We start from the raw sequence: 16,969 nt of genomic DNA, 5'->3' as shown, positions 1-16,969 counted from the left end.
TATCTTTCAGCCCTAATTGGTGTGTGTGTCTGTGAATTTGTGTGTTCAATTAACTCTTTTGAAGATGGCTTACTTACTAATCAATCTCTCTCTCTCTCTCTCTCTCTCACTCTCTCTCTCAGACTGAGCGACGGTACGACAGAGGTTCCCTCCCCCTCCTCCTCCTCCTCCTCATCTCTCCGCTCGGGGCACTTGACTCTGCCTGTGACCTTTGACCTCCCCCCCCCCCCGCCGGGCGACCTCTGACCTTCCCTCAAGACCGAGAAGCCGCCGCCGCTCCCTTCTTCTGAACGCAGAAAAACAACAACATCAACAACAACAACAGACGACAACGCTTGCAGTTTTTCTTTTTTTTTTTTTTTGGTGTATTTCATCTTTTATTTTAATTTTTTCTTTGTGTTTTATATGCATATCTTGTCCTCTTTTTTTTTTGTTTTGGATCATTTCCCCCCCCCTCTCCCTCACGCTCGACGCTGCCAGTGTGCGCTGCTTTTTCCCCTCCTTGTTCAACAGACTTACTCAACGGACAATGGTCAGTGAACTTTGAACGAACGGGCGTCAACAGAACCGCGGATAGACAATGAATTTACACGTCTTATCGGAGCGGTTCTGCTTCTCCGTACGGTATTAAAAAGGGAGGCTGGAATACTAAGCAAAAGGCATTATGGTACAGAAATGGAAAAGTTGCATTGAACTCAAAATAATCCTGTTTTTCTCTTTTTTATTTTTTTATTGTTTTGACCCCATGCGTAGTCCATCCTCGATACGGTACCATACAGTTATTACATTGTGGATAAAGTCGTGGTAGAAAATATGTATATTTTTTTTTTGAACGGAAAAACCCCTTAAATGGTACAGGCTCGTGGCTGGGTCCGTTTAATCCGAGTACCGAGCTGCACCCACGCTTCCCGCTACATGCCGCGGTACGGCACCCAGCACCCTTTGGTGTCTGGGCCAGTAACCAAATACGACTGGGTGCCTCACCGGTGCGCTTCTTGTGAACCGGTACCGCAAAACGTAGCGGGGGAAAAACCACAGAACTTGAATGGATAGAACGGCCCTTCCACATGTTTGCCATGCTAATTTGGCTAGCGCAGCATAGAATGGCGATTTATGGAATTTTAAAGGTTAGTTTCTATGGTGACAACGCAAGTCTGGGCATTAAGGCCGTAAATTCTGTCACACTCGCTTCACAACTGAGCGGATGAGTCTGTTAGCAAACTCAACTCAGAACTCAACTGGAAGCTAACGTTAGCGACGAGGCTAACGTAGCTTCATCAAAGACTGTACTTCTACTCTCTAGCTCTTCTAGTCCACATTAGCTTGTTAGCAGCCCATGGCAGCAAGGAGATAGAGAACCTGCTTTGGTTCCTCTCACTTCAGCGACTTGCTATAAGTCGGTTTATACAGAAGCTAGCCAAATGGTACACATAAAAATGGCCGCCGCTCCATTGATTCGAATGGGAATGACCGTTCTCTCCAAGTTCTGTGGGGAAAACCTAAGGTACTGCGGCAGTACGGGTTCATCGCGGTGTACTGGTGCAAATGGAAAAGCCACAAAGCGTTACTCTCCTCATATTCTGTAGCACATATTATTTATTTGTTGCAATAGGTACAATATTCCGATACATTTCCTTGTATGAGTTAGTGTTATGTATATCGGCAGAGACGGTACTGGGCAGGGTGGGAAAGCGACGCCGGCCACCAGCCGCATGCCGGTGGAATTTCGTCCCCGTGAAATGAACTCCCATTCCTTTTACTTCCTGGAAAACGGTGCGTCTTTCCTGGTGACCTCATGCTGCACTTGTAGGCGTAAAATATCAATTCCAACCAATGATCCCTCACTGTGTTATGTCCCGCCCCAGCAGCCCGCTTCAACAGGAAATCCAGGAAGTAAAGAAGCCGTTTCATGGGGACTTTAAAATCTGTCCGCTCTCCCAGCCGGTAGCAAAACCAATCTGAGGGCCTATTATGCTTTAAAAAAAAAAAAAAAAAAAAAAAAATTTGGCCCATAAAAGTAGTGAAAGTGGCTGGTGAGGTTTGGAAACCATCAGCTGCTGCGGCCGGTGGATGGAAACAGTTGTTCTCCCGCTCTGCCGCTCGCTCGGTTTATGAAATATAATAATTTATATCCAGTTTTCTGGGTGAAACAACTGTTTAGTAAACTGAAGCAGGTGGATTTTTTTTTTTCAGTTTTACCTCATATGGTCCGTGACACAGTTCAGGTAGAGTGATGGAGAGTGGCGCCTGCTCACACACACACACACACACACACACACACAAAACACTGTGAAATTTACAAGCACAAAGTATAGATATTGGTACTGGGATGGAAACAGAAGACAAATGCACACACGTGGACACACACACACACACACACACACAATCTCTGGAAGTAAACCATATATAGAGGCATGAAGAAGACACACACACAAACGTCATTAAGACATGTCGCATATAGTCATGTGGCATCTCCCATGCCTGCTCTTTTAACACACACATACGCACATATATATATACACACACACACACACACACACACACACACACACACACACACACACACACACACACACACAGTAGTCATGCAGTCCCATTTAAGCAGCGGTAACTCCTCCGTGTCCCGGTTTCGGCTGTCTTTGTCAACGGCTCTTGATGACGTCCGGGATTTTTGAAACACACACCACAGACACACACACACACACACATTCACACACACATTCACACACACACACGGTGTTCATCAGCGGCTCTGGGTGACGTAAAGAGGTTTCCAGTAACCTGAGCTTCAGCCCCAGGTGCAACGAGCTGGGCATTCTTGCCCCATTACAACCTCTCACACACACACACACACACATACAACACACACACATTCGGACATACAGCGAACACCCAAATCAGTCACAACCTCAGCTGGTGCCTGCTCTCTCTCTCTCTCTCTCTCTCTCACACACACACACGCACACTCACGCAGACTGATACGCCCATATTTAGCATTTCTACTAGCGCTGCTCTCCCATGACTATCACTCTCACAACTGTTTTCATAGAGAGAAATACACTTTAACCTAAAAGACTGACAACTATCGTAAACCTGAGAATTTCAATTTTTGTTTTTGTTCTGTTCTCATTCAGTGTCTCATCTTTCCTTTTCTTTTATTAGCCCGCTCACTTTTTTTTTTTTTTTTTTATGTGTTGTACGGGTGAAGGCTAGTCACGCTCCCGGTACTTTTGTTCAGCGCTGTGCAGGACGGTCTGAACTGTGAGGGAGGGAGGGAGGGAGCAATGGAGTCTTGGTATTTGCACATCATTTTTAGCGTTTGTTTTAACCCGTTTGGAGCGCTACATGGGCGAGTTTTGCCACTTAGGACGAAGTGTACGAAAGTCAGGTTCAGTCTTCTGTGATTGAAGACTTCCCTGATGCTGTCTGAATTTGTCCAGATGCGCTAAACTCCGCCCGTCTGATGCTCCTGTGCCTGTTGAAGCAAACGCTGGGAATTATATTGCAGCTACTGGTCGACCCATGTCTGACCGGAGTGATGGAGGGAGGAGAGACTAGAGGGGAGAGCAGCATTTAAAGGACCGCATAGACTATTTTGGGAGTTTGTCCCGTTGGTCTCCTTACCCAGTATCTGATGAGAGGATTGGCACCAAAATCATTTCCTGGTAGCTCTGTCCAGTGCGCATGCTAAAGCTTTAGCATTCAGTATGTAAAGTAATTGCAGGCGACTAGCATTATCCAAAGAATGAAGATAAACCTTTTAGTAATCCAAAGTATTGGTTTTTATTCTGTGGCCTGTAGATTCTTAAAAATCAAATCTCAATCTTCATCAATTTTTCATTAATAAAGTTCATTATGCATCAACAGTGCAAAAAACTGTTAGCTATCTACTATTACTAACTTTGGCTAATTCTGAGATGTCCTGCCATTGAAAGTGCGTTCTTTTTGCCGACTTTATGAATTCCCAAAACAAGCCTGGCAGGTTTAGACGCATCATTAAAATGAACTAAGCATCCAGCCTTAGAGCTGCTACAAGTTCTCATTTTCTAACTTTTTAGATAATGCTAGTCGCCTACGATTACTTAACATACTATATGCTAAAGCGTTAGCATGCGCTCCAGACAGAGCCATCTACCGGACTCACATGAATTTGGTGCCAATCCCCTCGTCACATATCGGGTCAGATGACCAATGGGCCAAACTCCCAAAAAGTCACCGTGGCCCTCTAAGATACTGCTCTTTTAATTTGTCTAAAGTTGTTTTTCTGAATACCAGACCTGCTTAGGTAATTCTGAGTTTGTTTTAATCTGCTCGGAGTACCAGATGGGTGGAGCTTACTGTATCAGGGCAGGTCAGATGGCGGCAGGTCATTTGTCAATCATAAAAAAAGAACACTAATCCAACTGTCGAACACTTTCCTGTAATCGTTTACCGTCTGGCGCTCTTTGTATTTGTCCTGTGAGACAAACCCCACCCCTCTGGTGCTCCACGTAGGGCGAAACAAACGTAAGAATTGCTGAAACACTATTTTACCCCGGGTCTGTCTCGTTCCTGATCCAAACCCCCCTTTCTCTCTTTCCCTCCATCCCGTCTCCCTCTCTTCAAATCCCACGGACGACAAAGAGGCCAAAAAGGAAAGGGAAAGGCGACTAAATAAGCGCGATGCTCATTGTGTGAGGGGAGAAAGAGAGAAAGAAAGCTGTTTTTCATGGTTCCTCCCATTGGTGTAACGTTAAAACGTCGAGGTTGATGATACCGAATCATACGCTACGGTTTGTCGGTACAGAAATAGGAGAGATTGGAATAGGAGAACCCCCTTCCCCCCCCTCACCGCCCTCTGGAATAGGGATAATTAAACTAACTTCCCCCCCCTCCAAACTCGGCAGATCCGTGTTTTAAACGGCGCCGTCGAGGGGAGAGAGCGTGAAACCTAGACGTCTGATTTAAAAGTGAATATTGACAAATGCTGTTTAAAGATATTAAGCCTGTGATGTGTCTTATATGTACATTATGAACAATTTGAAATATTTTTTATTTGCCCTCCCCCCACCCCTTCCCCCCACTCTATAATGAACAAAGAATTGAATATAAGAATATTAATGCTGTGGCTCGTGAGGAAAAAAAAAAAAAAACGGTTTTGTTTCCTATTTTTGGAAAATGTTTTGTGTACTTATGTTACTATGCTACAGCGGCGTGTTGCTTTGGGTTTTTTTTAAGGCTACAGCGGAAATGGTTGAGCTACATTCACGGGGTGAAGGATCCCCTTTAATCATTTCAACCATTCTTCAACTCTTGGTATGTGTAGTTCATGTCTGATTGCCTTCATGTTGAATCCCCCTTCCCTCCCCCTCATGTTTTAGTCTTTTTATTGTAACGAAACTCATTTAAAAAAAAAATACACAGGATCTGGTTTAAGTATCGCTCGGATTCTGTGTTTATATCGGCAACAACTCAACCTCAAACCTGTCCTCAATGTTTTGATTCTGATGTTGAAATCAGCTGTTATGAATTGATTGATCTTGTGGAGGGAGGGAGGGGAGGGGGAAGAAAGTTGAGAAATGAGACGTGCGTTAATATATAATCCTTAGGGTACTGCATCATTATGCAAACTTTTCGTTTCCTCGTTTCTTTAATCTTTTGATTTTTGTATCTAGTTTACAGAGGGAAAATAATCATCTTATTATTATTTTTTGGTTGTGTTGAATCGGGGCGATCTCGTTGAGACGGAGGCTGATTTTCTCTGAAGAAGAAAGCAAAGCGATACGCAAGGGGAGCGTATATGAATTTTTTTTTTTTTTTCAGAGTACGTAGGCATTTTGCAGTTATTTGTATAAAGAAATGGGTTACAACCTCTGCCTAATGTTTTTTTTTTTTGTAACTATATTACAGTTTATTTGCTGCTGTGTAGTACAGTTAACAATGGGAATGCTGTCGGTGGCGACCATGACGATGAGGATGATGAGGATGAAGATGATGTTCATTGCCCTGCTACCAGACGCGGCTCCGTTGCCTTTGCCGAATCCTCTCAAAGGATTCTGGGAAAAAGGGAACGGCCTCCCGCTCTGCCCCCGCTACCTGTGTTCTTATTTTCCGAGTTGAATGCTGTTGTTTATTAGCTTTACAGGAAAGAGGAAGAGTCGAAAAAAAAAAAAAATACTGTGGAGGTGTGTATCCTTCGTATGTGCATTATTTTTTTTCCCGCGACGTACGTCCCTATTTACGAAAAAAAAAAGACGAAAAAAAGAGTTTAAAAAATGAGACGATCGAAAAGAAAAACGAAAAACTGTTGTGGAAAAAAGGAAATCCTCCTTCTGTAAATAAGGAAAAATACAAGTTGTCGCTTTTTTCATGTTATGATCGGCGCCTCGGCAGGTGCCCCCCTCTCTTTTGGTTTTGTTTTCCTCTTCTCTTTTCTTTCTCTCGTTTTTTTTTTTTTTTTTTTTTTTTCTCGTGGAGGGAAAGGGGGGTAGGAGGGGTACTCAGAGGCGATTTGAGCATCGGCATAGTGTTTATATTTATCAAAACTTTTTTGCTTTCGATAGAGCTATTGCAATAAAAATGTGTTCATGTAACTTCCGTGGCCTCGGCTGTCCTTTGTGTGTGTGTGTGTGTGTGTGTGTGTGTGTGTGTGTGTAATGTATCGTCATAGAGTTTACCATCCACAGTGTGTTAAATTTGAGGTTAAAGGACATTTCAGAACATGAACAAACCTCTTCACCAGTGAGCTAAGACTCACAGTTTTGACGTCATTGAGATAAAATCTGGTGTAAATGTACAAGAAACGTGTGTGTGTGTGTGTGTGTTTGCGTGTGTTTGCTTTACACACTATATAACGCCTGTGACTGACTCCCAGGCCAATGTACTTTGACACACTGACTGTTTGATACGTGTTTTCTCCAAAGTTCAACAAAGACTTGCCTGGACTGAAGCCAACATGCGTCACCTCAGACCCGATAACATGATGTGAAAACCTAACTTCAATTTTTTGTTGTTATGTGTTTTCACTCCAGTTGAAGGGCTACATGGTTCCTCTGTGGGCTGAGACTATTCTCCGAACTCTTGGTCTTATAAAACCCTTTAAAAATCCACCGGATAATGTCAAAAACACACTGCCTTCAAGCTACAAACAAAGCTGATTTTCTGAAGTTTCTGAAATGTTGTCATTCAAGATTCAATTGACCTTATTCATATAGCGGCCATTTTGAATACTCTGGGTTAGAAACTCTACCTGGAAGAGCAAGTACAGCCCAGCTATGTGCTGCTGTTGTCTACTAAGATACACAACATTCATCGTTCCACAGATTCCCCACTGAAAAATGTATTAGAGATGAATGTCTCAAGTATCCAGAGGGATTTAGGTTCATATTTTAAGATATTTGGTCACTAGCAACGTCTAGCCTTAGTCGCTAGCTAATAGCTTAGGCTACTAACTGGTAAGCTAGCTAACTAACTTCCCTGCTAAATTCAAGCAGTTGTGGTTGTTGTTCCCAAGCTAGCTAATTTTATAACTATTTGGTCTATCTGAAGTTCTCACTTATGTGAGTAAATGCTAGTTTCATATATATATGTATAAATTATGTGTATATATACACACACAGACATATACATACAGTACTGTGCAAAAGTCTTAGGCACATGTAAAAGAAAAAAAGTAAAGCGAAGATGCTTTCAAAAATAATTAAATGAAAAGTTTCTAAATATCAAAAAATATAATGTGGACTATAAAGTCCAAGTAGCAGATCATCTTAAGGGTATAATATTCAGTCATTTTTGGAGATACAAGGTTTTCACCTGACAGCAACAATATGTGTTTTTCTTTTATTTCTGTAAAATCTATGCTTCTACCTTGAAATCCTCCAAATCAGTCTCAGTCCAATGTGTTTACATTCTGCACAGACTTTGCTTTGTTGAATTTCTTTGAATCTTCCCTTCACATGGAGGAACTCCAACTCTCTCAGCGTTATCTCCCAACACATCTGACAGGCTTGTTTTGCGGTGTGATTGTTTTATTGCTCCATTATAAACCCTGATCCCTCAAGAGATTAAACCCAGCGCTGTAAACTCAGTTATTTCTCAAGAAAGAGCCTGAATTTATGAATGAATGAACCACCTGATTGCAATTTTGGTGTTTTTCCAACCTGCATTGAAAGTTCACAAGATCATTTATGTGTCTGTTGAGTTTCTTGACCCCGGGACTCTTTGAAACATGTTAAAAACACGGGTATCAATACAAAAATAAGCTTCATTTCCTCATTCCTGACACTCTTTTTGCAGACACACGTCGTTTTGTTTTTTTTGCCCGACAACAACCGACACACGCTGTTTATCCAGCTCAGGTGACCGGCCCAGCATCCAGCGTCCCAAAGTCCAACTGTCAAAACAATCTAAAGTCCGCCGCGGTCATGAGAGCCCGGATCAGCTGAGCAGGGGGTTTTGATCGGCCGCACGCAGCAGGCCGCCGTCCAGCCTTGTTTGTTTGGTGTCAGTCTGGCTCTTCAGTCGGTAAACAGCAGAGACGGGGCCGTCCGGTTTGACCCGAGACGGTCCTCGGTGGATGAAGGATTAAAAGTGATGTGAACACAATGACTAAGCACTTGGCTCAGCAGGGCCAAGAGGGATTTCTGTCTTTTTCTCAGGTTTGATCACACCTGCAGTTTGTTTCCTTTGGTCCGAATCATAGTGGAAAGGTTTACTTTGTTTGCATTTTTTTGTATTTGGTTCGTTTAGATTCACACTGTCCAATTACAAGGGGATCAGAGCTCATAAACAAAAGTCACCTGACTCACAAGCAGCTTCTTTATTGGAGTTTCGGTAACCTGTCTCCCTGCTAGTTTAGAGATTTTAGTGTTTTTGGAGGTGAAACAACTTCAGCCTCTAGATATCTAATAGAATTACAGAAAAAGTAAATGTCCATAAAATGTTCTTTCAACTATCTTCAAAGAATTGTGTTTTCCCTGATCTTGACATGTCATGTCCCTGATCTTGACATGACTTGTCTAATCTCGAGAAATCTGAAAATATAGGAAAGTATCAATTCAAAATGTCACAGTCCCGTAAGAGAAATAAGGTTTGCGGAAAGGATTCACAATAACAAACACACTATAAAAACACGGTCAAATTTAATAAAACACTGTCAACACAATAAAACCCGTAACAGATCGCCACGGCATGCAAAATTCCAGCTAACCTCCGCTGATAAGATCGGACAGGGAGTCAATAGCTCAATATAGTGCAATAAAAAGAGAGCCGTGCGTTAGTTCATGAGCAAATTAGGCAATCCGGTTCCAGAGGTTATAAATGAAACCCTGGTGCTTTGAGTCACCAGGACATCCAGACTGGTACTGACCCTCTCAACGATTTCAGCTGCAGTTTCAGATCGCTTCCCGGTCTGGTTTTATTACTTAAGCCTATACTCCCAAACCAGGGCACATTATACTTCGGCAGAATAACAACTTAAACCTCAATTCTACTGGAATCCCCCCTTCAGCTAGTTTTGTGGAAGCTAATGAAGAACTGGGCTTCGGCCTTCGGGGTTTCCAGTACTGACAACAGCTAAGCAGCAGTCAGATCACCCAACATGATTATTTCTTGCTACTTAATGACTTTGGTGAAATGTTTGCACTGTATGGGCCTTCTGATGACCTGTAGCCTCAGATATAATGGTAAATAGCCATCTTTGGGGGACTTATCATTAACATATAGGCTAGAATTAGATCATAATAAAACCGTTTTCTAATATATCAGGCTGATTTTGGCGTTTCAATAAAAAATTGATATCAGTCAGTCAGTGTGTGACATGATGGAGGTGAGGATAAGTTTTTACTCAACCAGTTTAACCCTTTAAACCCCAGCTTTCCCGACTTTCCCCTTAAATTTCCCCCTAAATAGCTTCAAAGTTAGATTTTTTTTTTCCATACTGGAAAATATAAAATCTATATTCTGCATCTGCTGTTCCAACACTTTCTTTCTTGAAGTTCTAGCTGCCTCTGTTGAGTGAAATATTCAAATACAAGATGCCATGTTTTTATGGCTGCACCATTACATCATGGAAATCATTACATGGAAAAAAAAATCTAGATATTTGTGCACCATTTTATACACATTTCTCTGTAATTCAGACATGTTTGGTGTCTTTGGAAAACTTAGGATCTTGACTAGAATTTAAAATAAAGTTCTGTGGGTTTGAGCAAAGCTTGGGGTCATTCTGAAAGAACTGCTATCCAACCAAAGAATTTCTTTGGCATTGGGTTTCAGTGGAGAGTTTTAGCGTCCTATGAGGGTTTGAATGCTGCTTCAGAGGCTTTTCCACCCTGCAAAGAGTAGAAATCTGGGGGAAATACTGAATTTTTTGCAACTTTTTGGCATGAAAATGGTCAACTTTAAATATACAGAATATCGGCACAAAATATCAGCTATCAGCAGCTTCAATCCAAAAATACTGGTATCGGTTTTGGCTTTCAAAAACTCATATTGGTCGAACCCTGATATAGACCTTACTTTAGGGAAAGAATTGCTTATACACTGCCTTCAGGTTCTGTTAAGACTCACAGGCCTACAGACACTTATCTTTGACAATATCAGGGTTTCTAACTACGTCTGAATTTTTGTGATATGAAGCCTTCCCTATATATTTACATTTTTATTTTACGCATTTAGCTGACAATGGCTCACAATGAATGCAACAGCAGAATAAACTTCATTTCTGAGATTGCCAACCACTAGTATGCAGCACAAGGGTCAAAACCACAAGGCTGAGGTAACAGATATAACAAATATTTCTGTGAACCTAGAATATTTATGTGTCTCCAAAGATGATTACATTTCCTAGTATTGAAAGTCAGCGTTCATACATTTATCACTGAATATAATGAAAATACAACTTGTAAAAGTTTGCAAACTTGTATATGCCTGTTCCTGTACTCCTTATGTCCTATTTATTGATTAGTTAGGAATTAAGAGCAGTCAATCACCATATCACACATGGTGAAATAAATAATTAGTTTGTTTACATATTCCTACAAGAAATGCATACATGTTTTTCCACCAGAGGGGTCAGGTAGGGGTTCAGTCACAGGAGTGATGAACACATTAAACCTGTGATATACTGAAATTTCACTTAAGCAGAAGAAATACTGGCATAAAAATCTACTTTAGTGAGTAAGAGTAAGTAAAAATCTTTCCCCTGCAATGCAAAAACGATGCAGAATGTAAAGCTTTACGCAATAAAGTGCATAAATAAAGTAAAGCCAGGTTACTCTTCACTGCTGACTGACTCTTCAACTTCAACTTTATTATTATCCCGAAGGAAATTTGGTCTGCAGCTGGCATCGAAACACATCAGGTTACATAAAAACCATAAAAAACATCGACAACAACAAACATCAGAAATATAGAACACAGAAATTCCTGGAATAAACCAACAGCTCAAGTAAAAAAAATGAAGACACTCCTACCACACTGAACCAGAAACTGAAAAACCAAAAATGGGAAACAATACCAGATCCAATATTATGCACTGCAAGTGAAGTGCAAAAAGTGCAAAATAAAGTACAAAATCAAATCGAGTAAAGTGCTGTGCAGGGGCAATAAGTAAAATATAACAAATAATATTAAATAATATAAGGGTGTGCAAGTCTTAAGTTAAAAGTAAAAAAAGTAAAAAGTTAGGCTAACAAATGAAGTCTGTCAATACCAACAGGGTTAAAGGAAGCTCTGGCACGCCGTGTCCTTGTCATTGGCATTCTGAAACGGCAGCCAGAGGGAAGGAGGTCAAACTCTTTTTAAAGTGGGTGGTCAGGACAGATAAGAATTAGTTGAGCCTTATTGATAACGTGCTTACTGTAAATGTCCTGAAGCTGGGCTTGCTGCACCCCGATCTTCTTACTGGCCACTTTGACAAGCTTTGCCAGCCTATTTTTACTGGACAGAGTGAGGCAACCAAACCAAGCCATGCGAGCACGCAGTAGGTAAAGACAGATTCAATAAAACACTGATAAAACAGAGTCATTAAAATATTGCACAGCTTAAACAAATTCATCTTTCTTAAATAGAACAGGCACTGCTGGACCCTTTTGCAAACAGCATCAGTGTTGGATTCAAAACTCAATTTGTTGTCAATAATAGTTCCCAAGTAGGAATCAGGGACAATCTCAACGTCCTTATCCTGGATGGTAATGTGTATAATACTGGGCTGTGACCTTCAAAAATCAATAATCATGTCCTTAGTTTTTGACACATTTATCGACAGGTAAGAATCATTGCACCAAGCTATAAAATCATCAACCACAGGTCCGTGCACAGCATCATCATTGTTTAAAAGACTCACAATGACTGAATCATCAGCAAACTTCAAGACATGCCTATTGTCATAATTACTTCTGCAGTCATTTGTGTACAAAATAAAAAGCAGTGGGGAGAGAAATCCACTATCCAGCCAACAAGATTTAAGTTCATGTTAAAATGAATGAATAAAAGCCTAGCATGGGTTTTAGGGGCCTCCAGATGTTGGACTAAAAAATGTAACAGGGTTAGTGTCGCGTCCTCAACACCTCTGCCTGCCCTATAGGCAAACTGGAGTGGGTCCAACTGACCTTCCACCTGCTTCAGTATCTCCTGCTTAACCAGCTTCTCAAAGTTTTTCATCACCAAGGAGGTGAGAGCTACTAGTCTAAAATCATTCAAGACTTTGGGGTTTTTACTTTTTGACACAGGGACAATGGTGTTTGCAGCTGAAGAGACTAGGTGAAAATGACTTGGAAAATTTCACTCAGTTGCAAAGTACAGGACTTAAGCACCCGGCCACTAATATTGTCTGGTCCAGGGCTCTTACTGGCCTTAGTTTGTTTAAAAAGCTTTGCAACAGTAGGTGCATCAATTTTAAAAACAGAAGTGTCCCTGAGTTCACGCATATTATTAGTTTTTTCATAAAAATCGTCCGAATTAAATCTCAAATAAAAACTGTTTAATCCATTTGCCAGCTGCACATTAGAAGTAAAACCATTCAAAGAGACTGTATTATTGCATTTATGTAGATCTGTCATCAATTTCATTTTTTTCTTGTATTCGAGTTCCGCCTTTACAATTTCAGCCCGAACTACTTTTCTAATTTCAGCATAAGCTCACCGCTAAAGGCTCCACAAATAGTTCATTTACCATTGGCCAATTTCTTACGCTGGTGGAGAGTGGCAACATTTGGAGTCTTTAAACCGCACGATTTAAAATGTAGTGAAGTTGGCTATAATGCATCAGTCTAAACATTGGGTGAAAGTAATACTACTGACTTCAAAAGTACTCAGTGCAGTGTAATTGTAATTTATTACTTGGTTACAGGACAGTCTGTCGAAACACAAGGCCGCCCTGCCACCCATTTATGTCACTAATAAGGGAGAGCGCAGCCTACTGAGGCTTATGGGGAGCCTACCTGGACAGGCCGACACACAGGCACATCCCTCTTAAACCTCTAAATCTATCTTATGTAAAGAAACATGCGCTCTTATTGACAGCTATTTGTTTTCTGTTTGTCTAGTGTTTGTAGTGTTGGAGCCTGTATCATGTAAGGTACTTTCTGTGGGGAAGATGGAGCTAGGCAGCGATCTTCTCGAAATGTTTTTGAGAAACTTGCCTTTGACCTTTAGTCTGGATCTAATTACCATACAGGCTTTATTGACAACGTGAGCTTATCGACGTTTCCACCGCACATCTGTTTGAATCGGGTGTCCAGAGCAACTTACAGTGCATCAGCAGATAGGTTTAAACTCCTGGATTGTCATTGTTCCGAGCAAATGATGCTATGGTGCTTCTGGTGGTCAAATATAAATTGTTCCACAACCACTGCAGTAACAGCGTCGATGGGTGGGTACCAGGCGCTTGGCTTGAAAATGACATGAAAACTGAAATAGCGCCCGCATACTGAAACGCTCCAACACACCAACGACCTTGAAAAAAGACCTGACGAAGGATTTGGCCTGATGAAGAGCTCGAGGGCCCGAAACATTATCAATAAACATGATGCGCTGTAAGCCAGGATTAAAAGCAGTGCTAACCCATTTTCAAAAATCCAAGTGTGAAACGTTCCTTAACCCGGGGTTAAGGAAGATGTTAAGCCAGGGTTAAGCAGCGTATGAAAAGCGTTTAAAGTGACCAGATTTTTTTTTTTAGCAAATCCGGGGACATTTGTGGCTCCACACTTTCATTCACTCTATTTGAAGGAAGCAACTGCAAAAATAAAAATAAAAACTTTAGATATTAATGTGACATTTTTGTTTTTTGGACAAAGCCACAGTTAGCTTGCTTCCTTCAGCAGCGAGACGAGGTGAGAGAGACGGGAATTTGAGTCATTTGTGGCTGGTAGCAACAATTTGAAATTTGGTTTATTACAGTAATGTGACAACGACTTTGCCACATAAGGTGGTTTTTTATGTGGTTTAAACACAATTTTGAAGAAGAATGCAGAACTTTAAAGCTCGAAACTGATCATTACTATTTAAAATAAGAAAAGAGATGGAAATAAGAGAAGAGAGGAAATCCGGGGACATTTCCAGGGACAAAGCACCAAATCAAGAGACTGTCCCCACAAAACAGGGATGTTTTCTGGGGACAGTCACCCTACTGTTTCCCCAAGAGCTGAAGACCTCCAACATGGCCGCCAGAGAGTGCGTTACATCACCTGAAAGCCTTCTACATGAGGATTGTGTACAGTCTGTGCATTTTAGGCGTTGAACATCTGACAATGAGCGAGCAGGACGGGGTTCAGCGTCTTCTCACTGTTGACAGACACATTGCGGCTGTTGCAGGGACCGAACCTGTGATCTTTAAGTTACGGGACGGTCTCTGTACCCATCAGGCCGTCCTGCTGCTGCTGCTGCTGGTGGAGGCAGAGGGCGGCCCGGTCGGGTTATCCCAGGTGAAGCCTCTGCAGCCTGGGGGAGGAGCTGCCGCCACCTCCCTGATGACTGACAGACTTCCACAGCAGGGCCGGGGCATGGCTAGACGTGTGTGTGTGTGTGTGTGTGTGTGTGTGTGTGTGTGTGTTGGGGGGAGCTGGGGTCATTCAATGTCTGTGTATTTGTTGTCTGTGCATTTGTTTGAATGTAATAAACAAATAATAATCAATAAATAATGTGATAAACATCTTGTTGCTACAGTGTCTGTGTGTGTGTGTGTGTGTGTGTGTGTGTGTGTTTATGTGTGTGTATACGGGTGGGAATATGAATGCAGGTATTGCCAGTGTGTAAATGAGTGAATGCGTATTTGTGTGCACAACTTGTTCATCCTGTGCGTATGTTTGGTTGTGTGCCTGTTTGTTAGCATGCCTCCGTGTGTGTGTGTGTGTGTGTGTGTGTGTGTGTGTGTGTGGATGATGAGGACCAGGCCACTGGACCAAGCGGGGGGCATTTCAACACCAGCATGTGACCCGCTAGAGTTTCATTACTGATGGACGAACCAGTGGGCCCACTGGGGATGTAGACTGGTGCTAGAGTTTCAAAACAACACCGTGTGTGTGAGTGTGTGTGTGTGTGCATATGTGTGTATGTGCATGATGTGGGCCAGACCACATCCAAATCAAATTGGCTAGTATGCTGTGTGTGTGTGTGTGTGTGTGTGGGTCCGATGTACGCGGCTTTTCAACTATTAGTGCGGCTATTAACATCTTTGTCAGTGAGTGTATCCAAAATCCCTGGCATCCCCCCGCTGACTCCTTACACACGCACACACACATATGCAAACACACACACACACACACATAGTTTCCCTAATGAGAGAGGATGCGTCAGAGTGTCACCTGACCGCATCTCATTTCCATGTCTCTCAGTGGGAGGCCTGACCTCACCGAGGTTCAACAACAGCATCTGTCTTCCCTGCCACATCCAAGCAAATCTCCTATTTAGGTAGCAGACCAAGGCTTTCGTTCCAAAATACGATATCTTCCAATCGGAAAACATGGCGGCTGCCTGAACGACACCTTTGACTTGGAAGTAAAACTCGCTGTGGATTACAGTTGAAGTTATTAGCTAACTGAGAACCCTGCTTACAGAACAGGAACATTTTAAATGACAAAATCAGGTACATTTTTGAAATATTGAACCATGCACATTAGGTTTTTTTCTCAGTGTATCAATGTATATTCATTCCAAAATGTCACATACCCAGTTTGGAAAAAATGTTTACTACCTGAAATGCAGCCAATCACAGCTGATTTTATGTTCAAAAACATAACTATTTTGTGGGAAAAGGTCTTAGAGAAGTCAAATAATAACTCCTAATTTGCTTTACTAGAGACCTTTCATCTCTAGGCAGGACGTTTGGTTTTGAAGGGATCATTTCACAGACAGTGGGACGTCCCGCAAAATCAAAGATCAAAACATCTGCTAGATTAATGATGGATGGAAGTCCCTGCTTCAGGTTTTCTGGAGGATCCAATGATAACAAGCAAACGTACTGTGTGTTTGACCGTCTGTGGATGTGAACCTCCAAAATAAAACCATCCTCGGCTGCGTTCACACCGCAGGACTTTATGCTCAAATACAAATTGTTGCTCATATGTCATTTTTTGGGGGGATTCTAGGATGAAACCCAGATCTGATCGCACGGTGTATCACCCTCAAGTTGGAACTGTTTTGTCTTTTTGCAGCTAGGTTCATGGCCTAACAATCGCAAAAGATGTCACGTGTTTTTATACTGAAACTCAGCCTTTTCGCTTTCTTTCCATTGTTGTGTCTCGTTGTCCTCCATGGCATTTATAATGATTGTCTTGTGTAAATGACATAAGGTTTACTTATTTTCACGGCAACGATGACAAACTCCGATTTGAGCGTTCAAACACAAGTTGCACGTAGTTTGCATGCTTCGAGATCCAATTTTGTAGCACAATATATCCATGTGGCACAGATCAGAAGTGGGGAAAAAAAAGAGAAAACATCAGATCTGAGTCACATGAGAGGGAACAAATCAGAATTGAAACTCCATCATT

The 16,969-nt window shown here is 41.8% G+C and overlaps 1 protein-coding gene across 1 annotated transcript in view; it reads left to right on the top strand.

Moving 5' to 3' along the window:
- The window catches only part of LOC139646969 (insulin receptor substrate 2-B), a 34,370-nt gene extending 17,723 nt beyond the window's left edge, over positions 1–16,647 (top strand). Inside the window, exons 2-3 of the mRNA XM_071522774.1 lie at positions 14,793–14,990; positions 16,631–16,647. Coding sequence (XP_071378875.1) covers positions 14,793–14,990; positions 16,631–16,647 — 215 coding nt within the window. The remainder of the gene's footprint in view (positions 1–14,792; positions 14,991–16,630) is intronic.
- The last annotated feature ends 322 nt before the right edge of the window (positions 16,648–16,969 follow it).

The sequence above is a fragment of the Centroberyx affinis genome, unplaced genomic scaffold, assembly GCF_046629955.1.
Source record: "Centroberyx affinis isolate AG114_WGS23_722 - 3 ecotype Tasmania unplaced genomic scaffold, CSIRO-AGI_Caff_v1 ptg001026l_1, whole genome shotgun sequence".
NCBI classification, from domain to species: Eukaryota; Metazoa; Chordata; class Actinopteri; order Beryciformes; family Berycidae; genus Centroberyx; species Centroberyx affinis.
The sequence above is the reverse complement of the archived record's forward strand: the minus strand, read 5'-3'. Positions and strand labels throughout refer to the sequence as shown.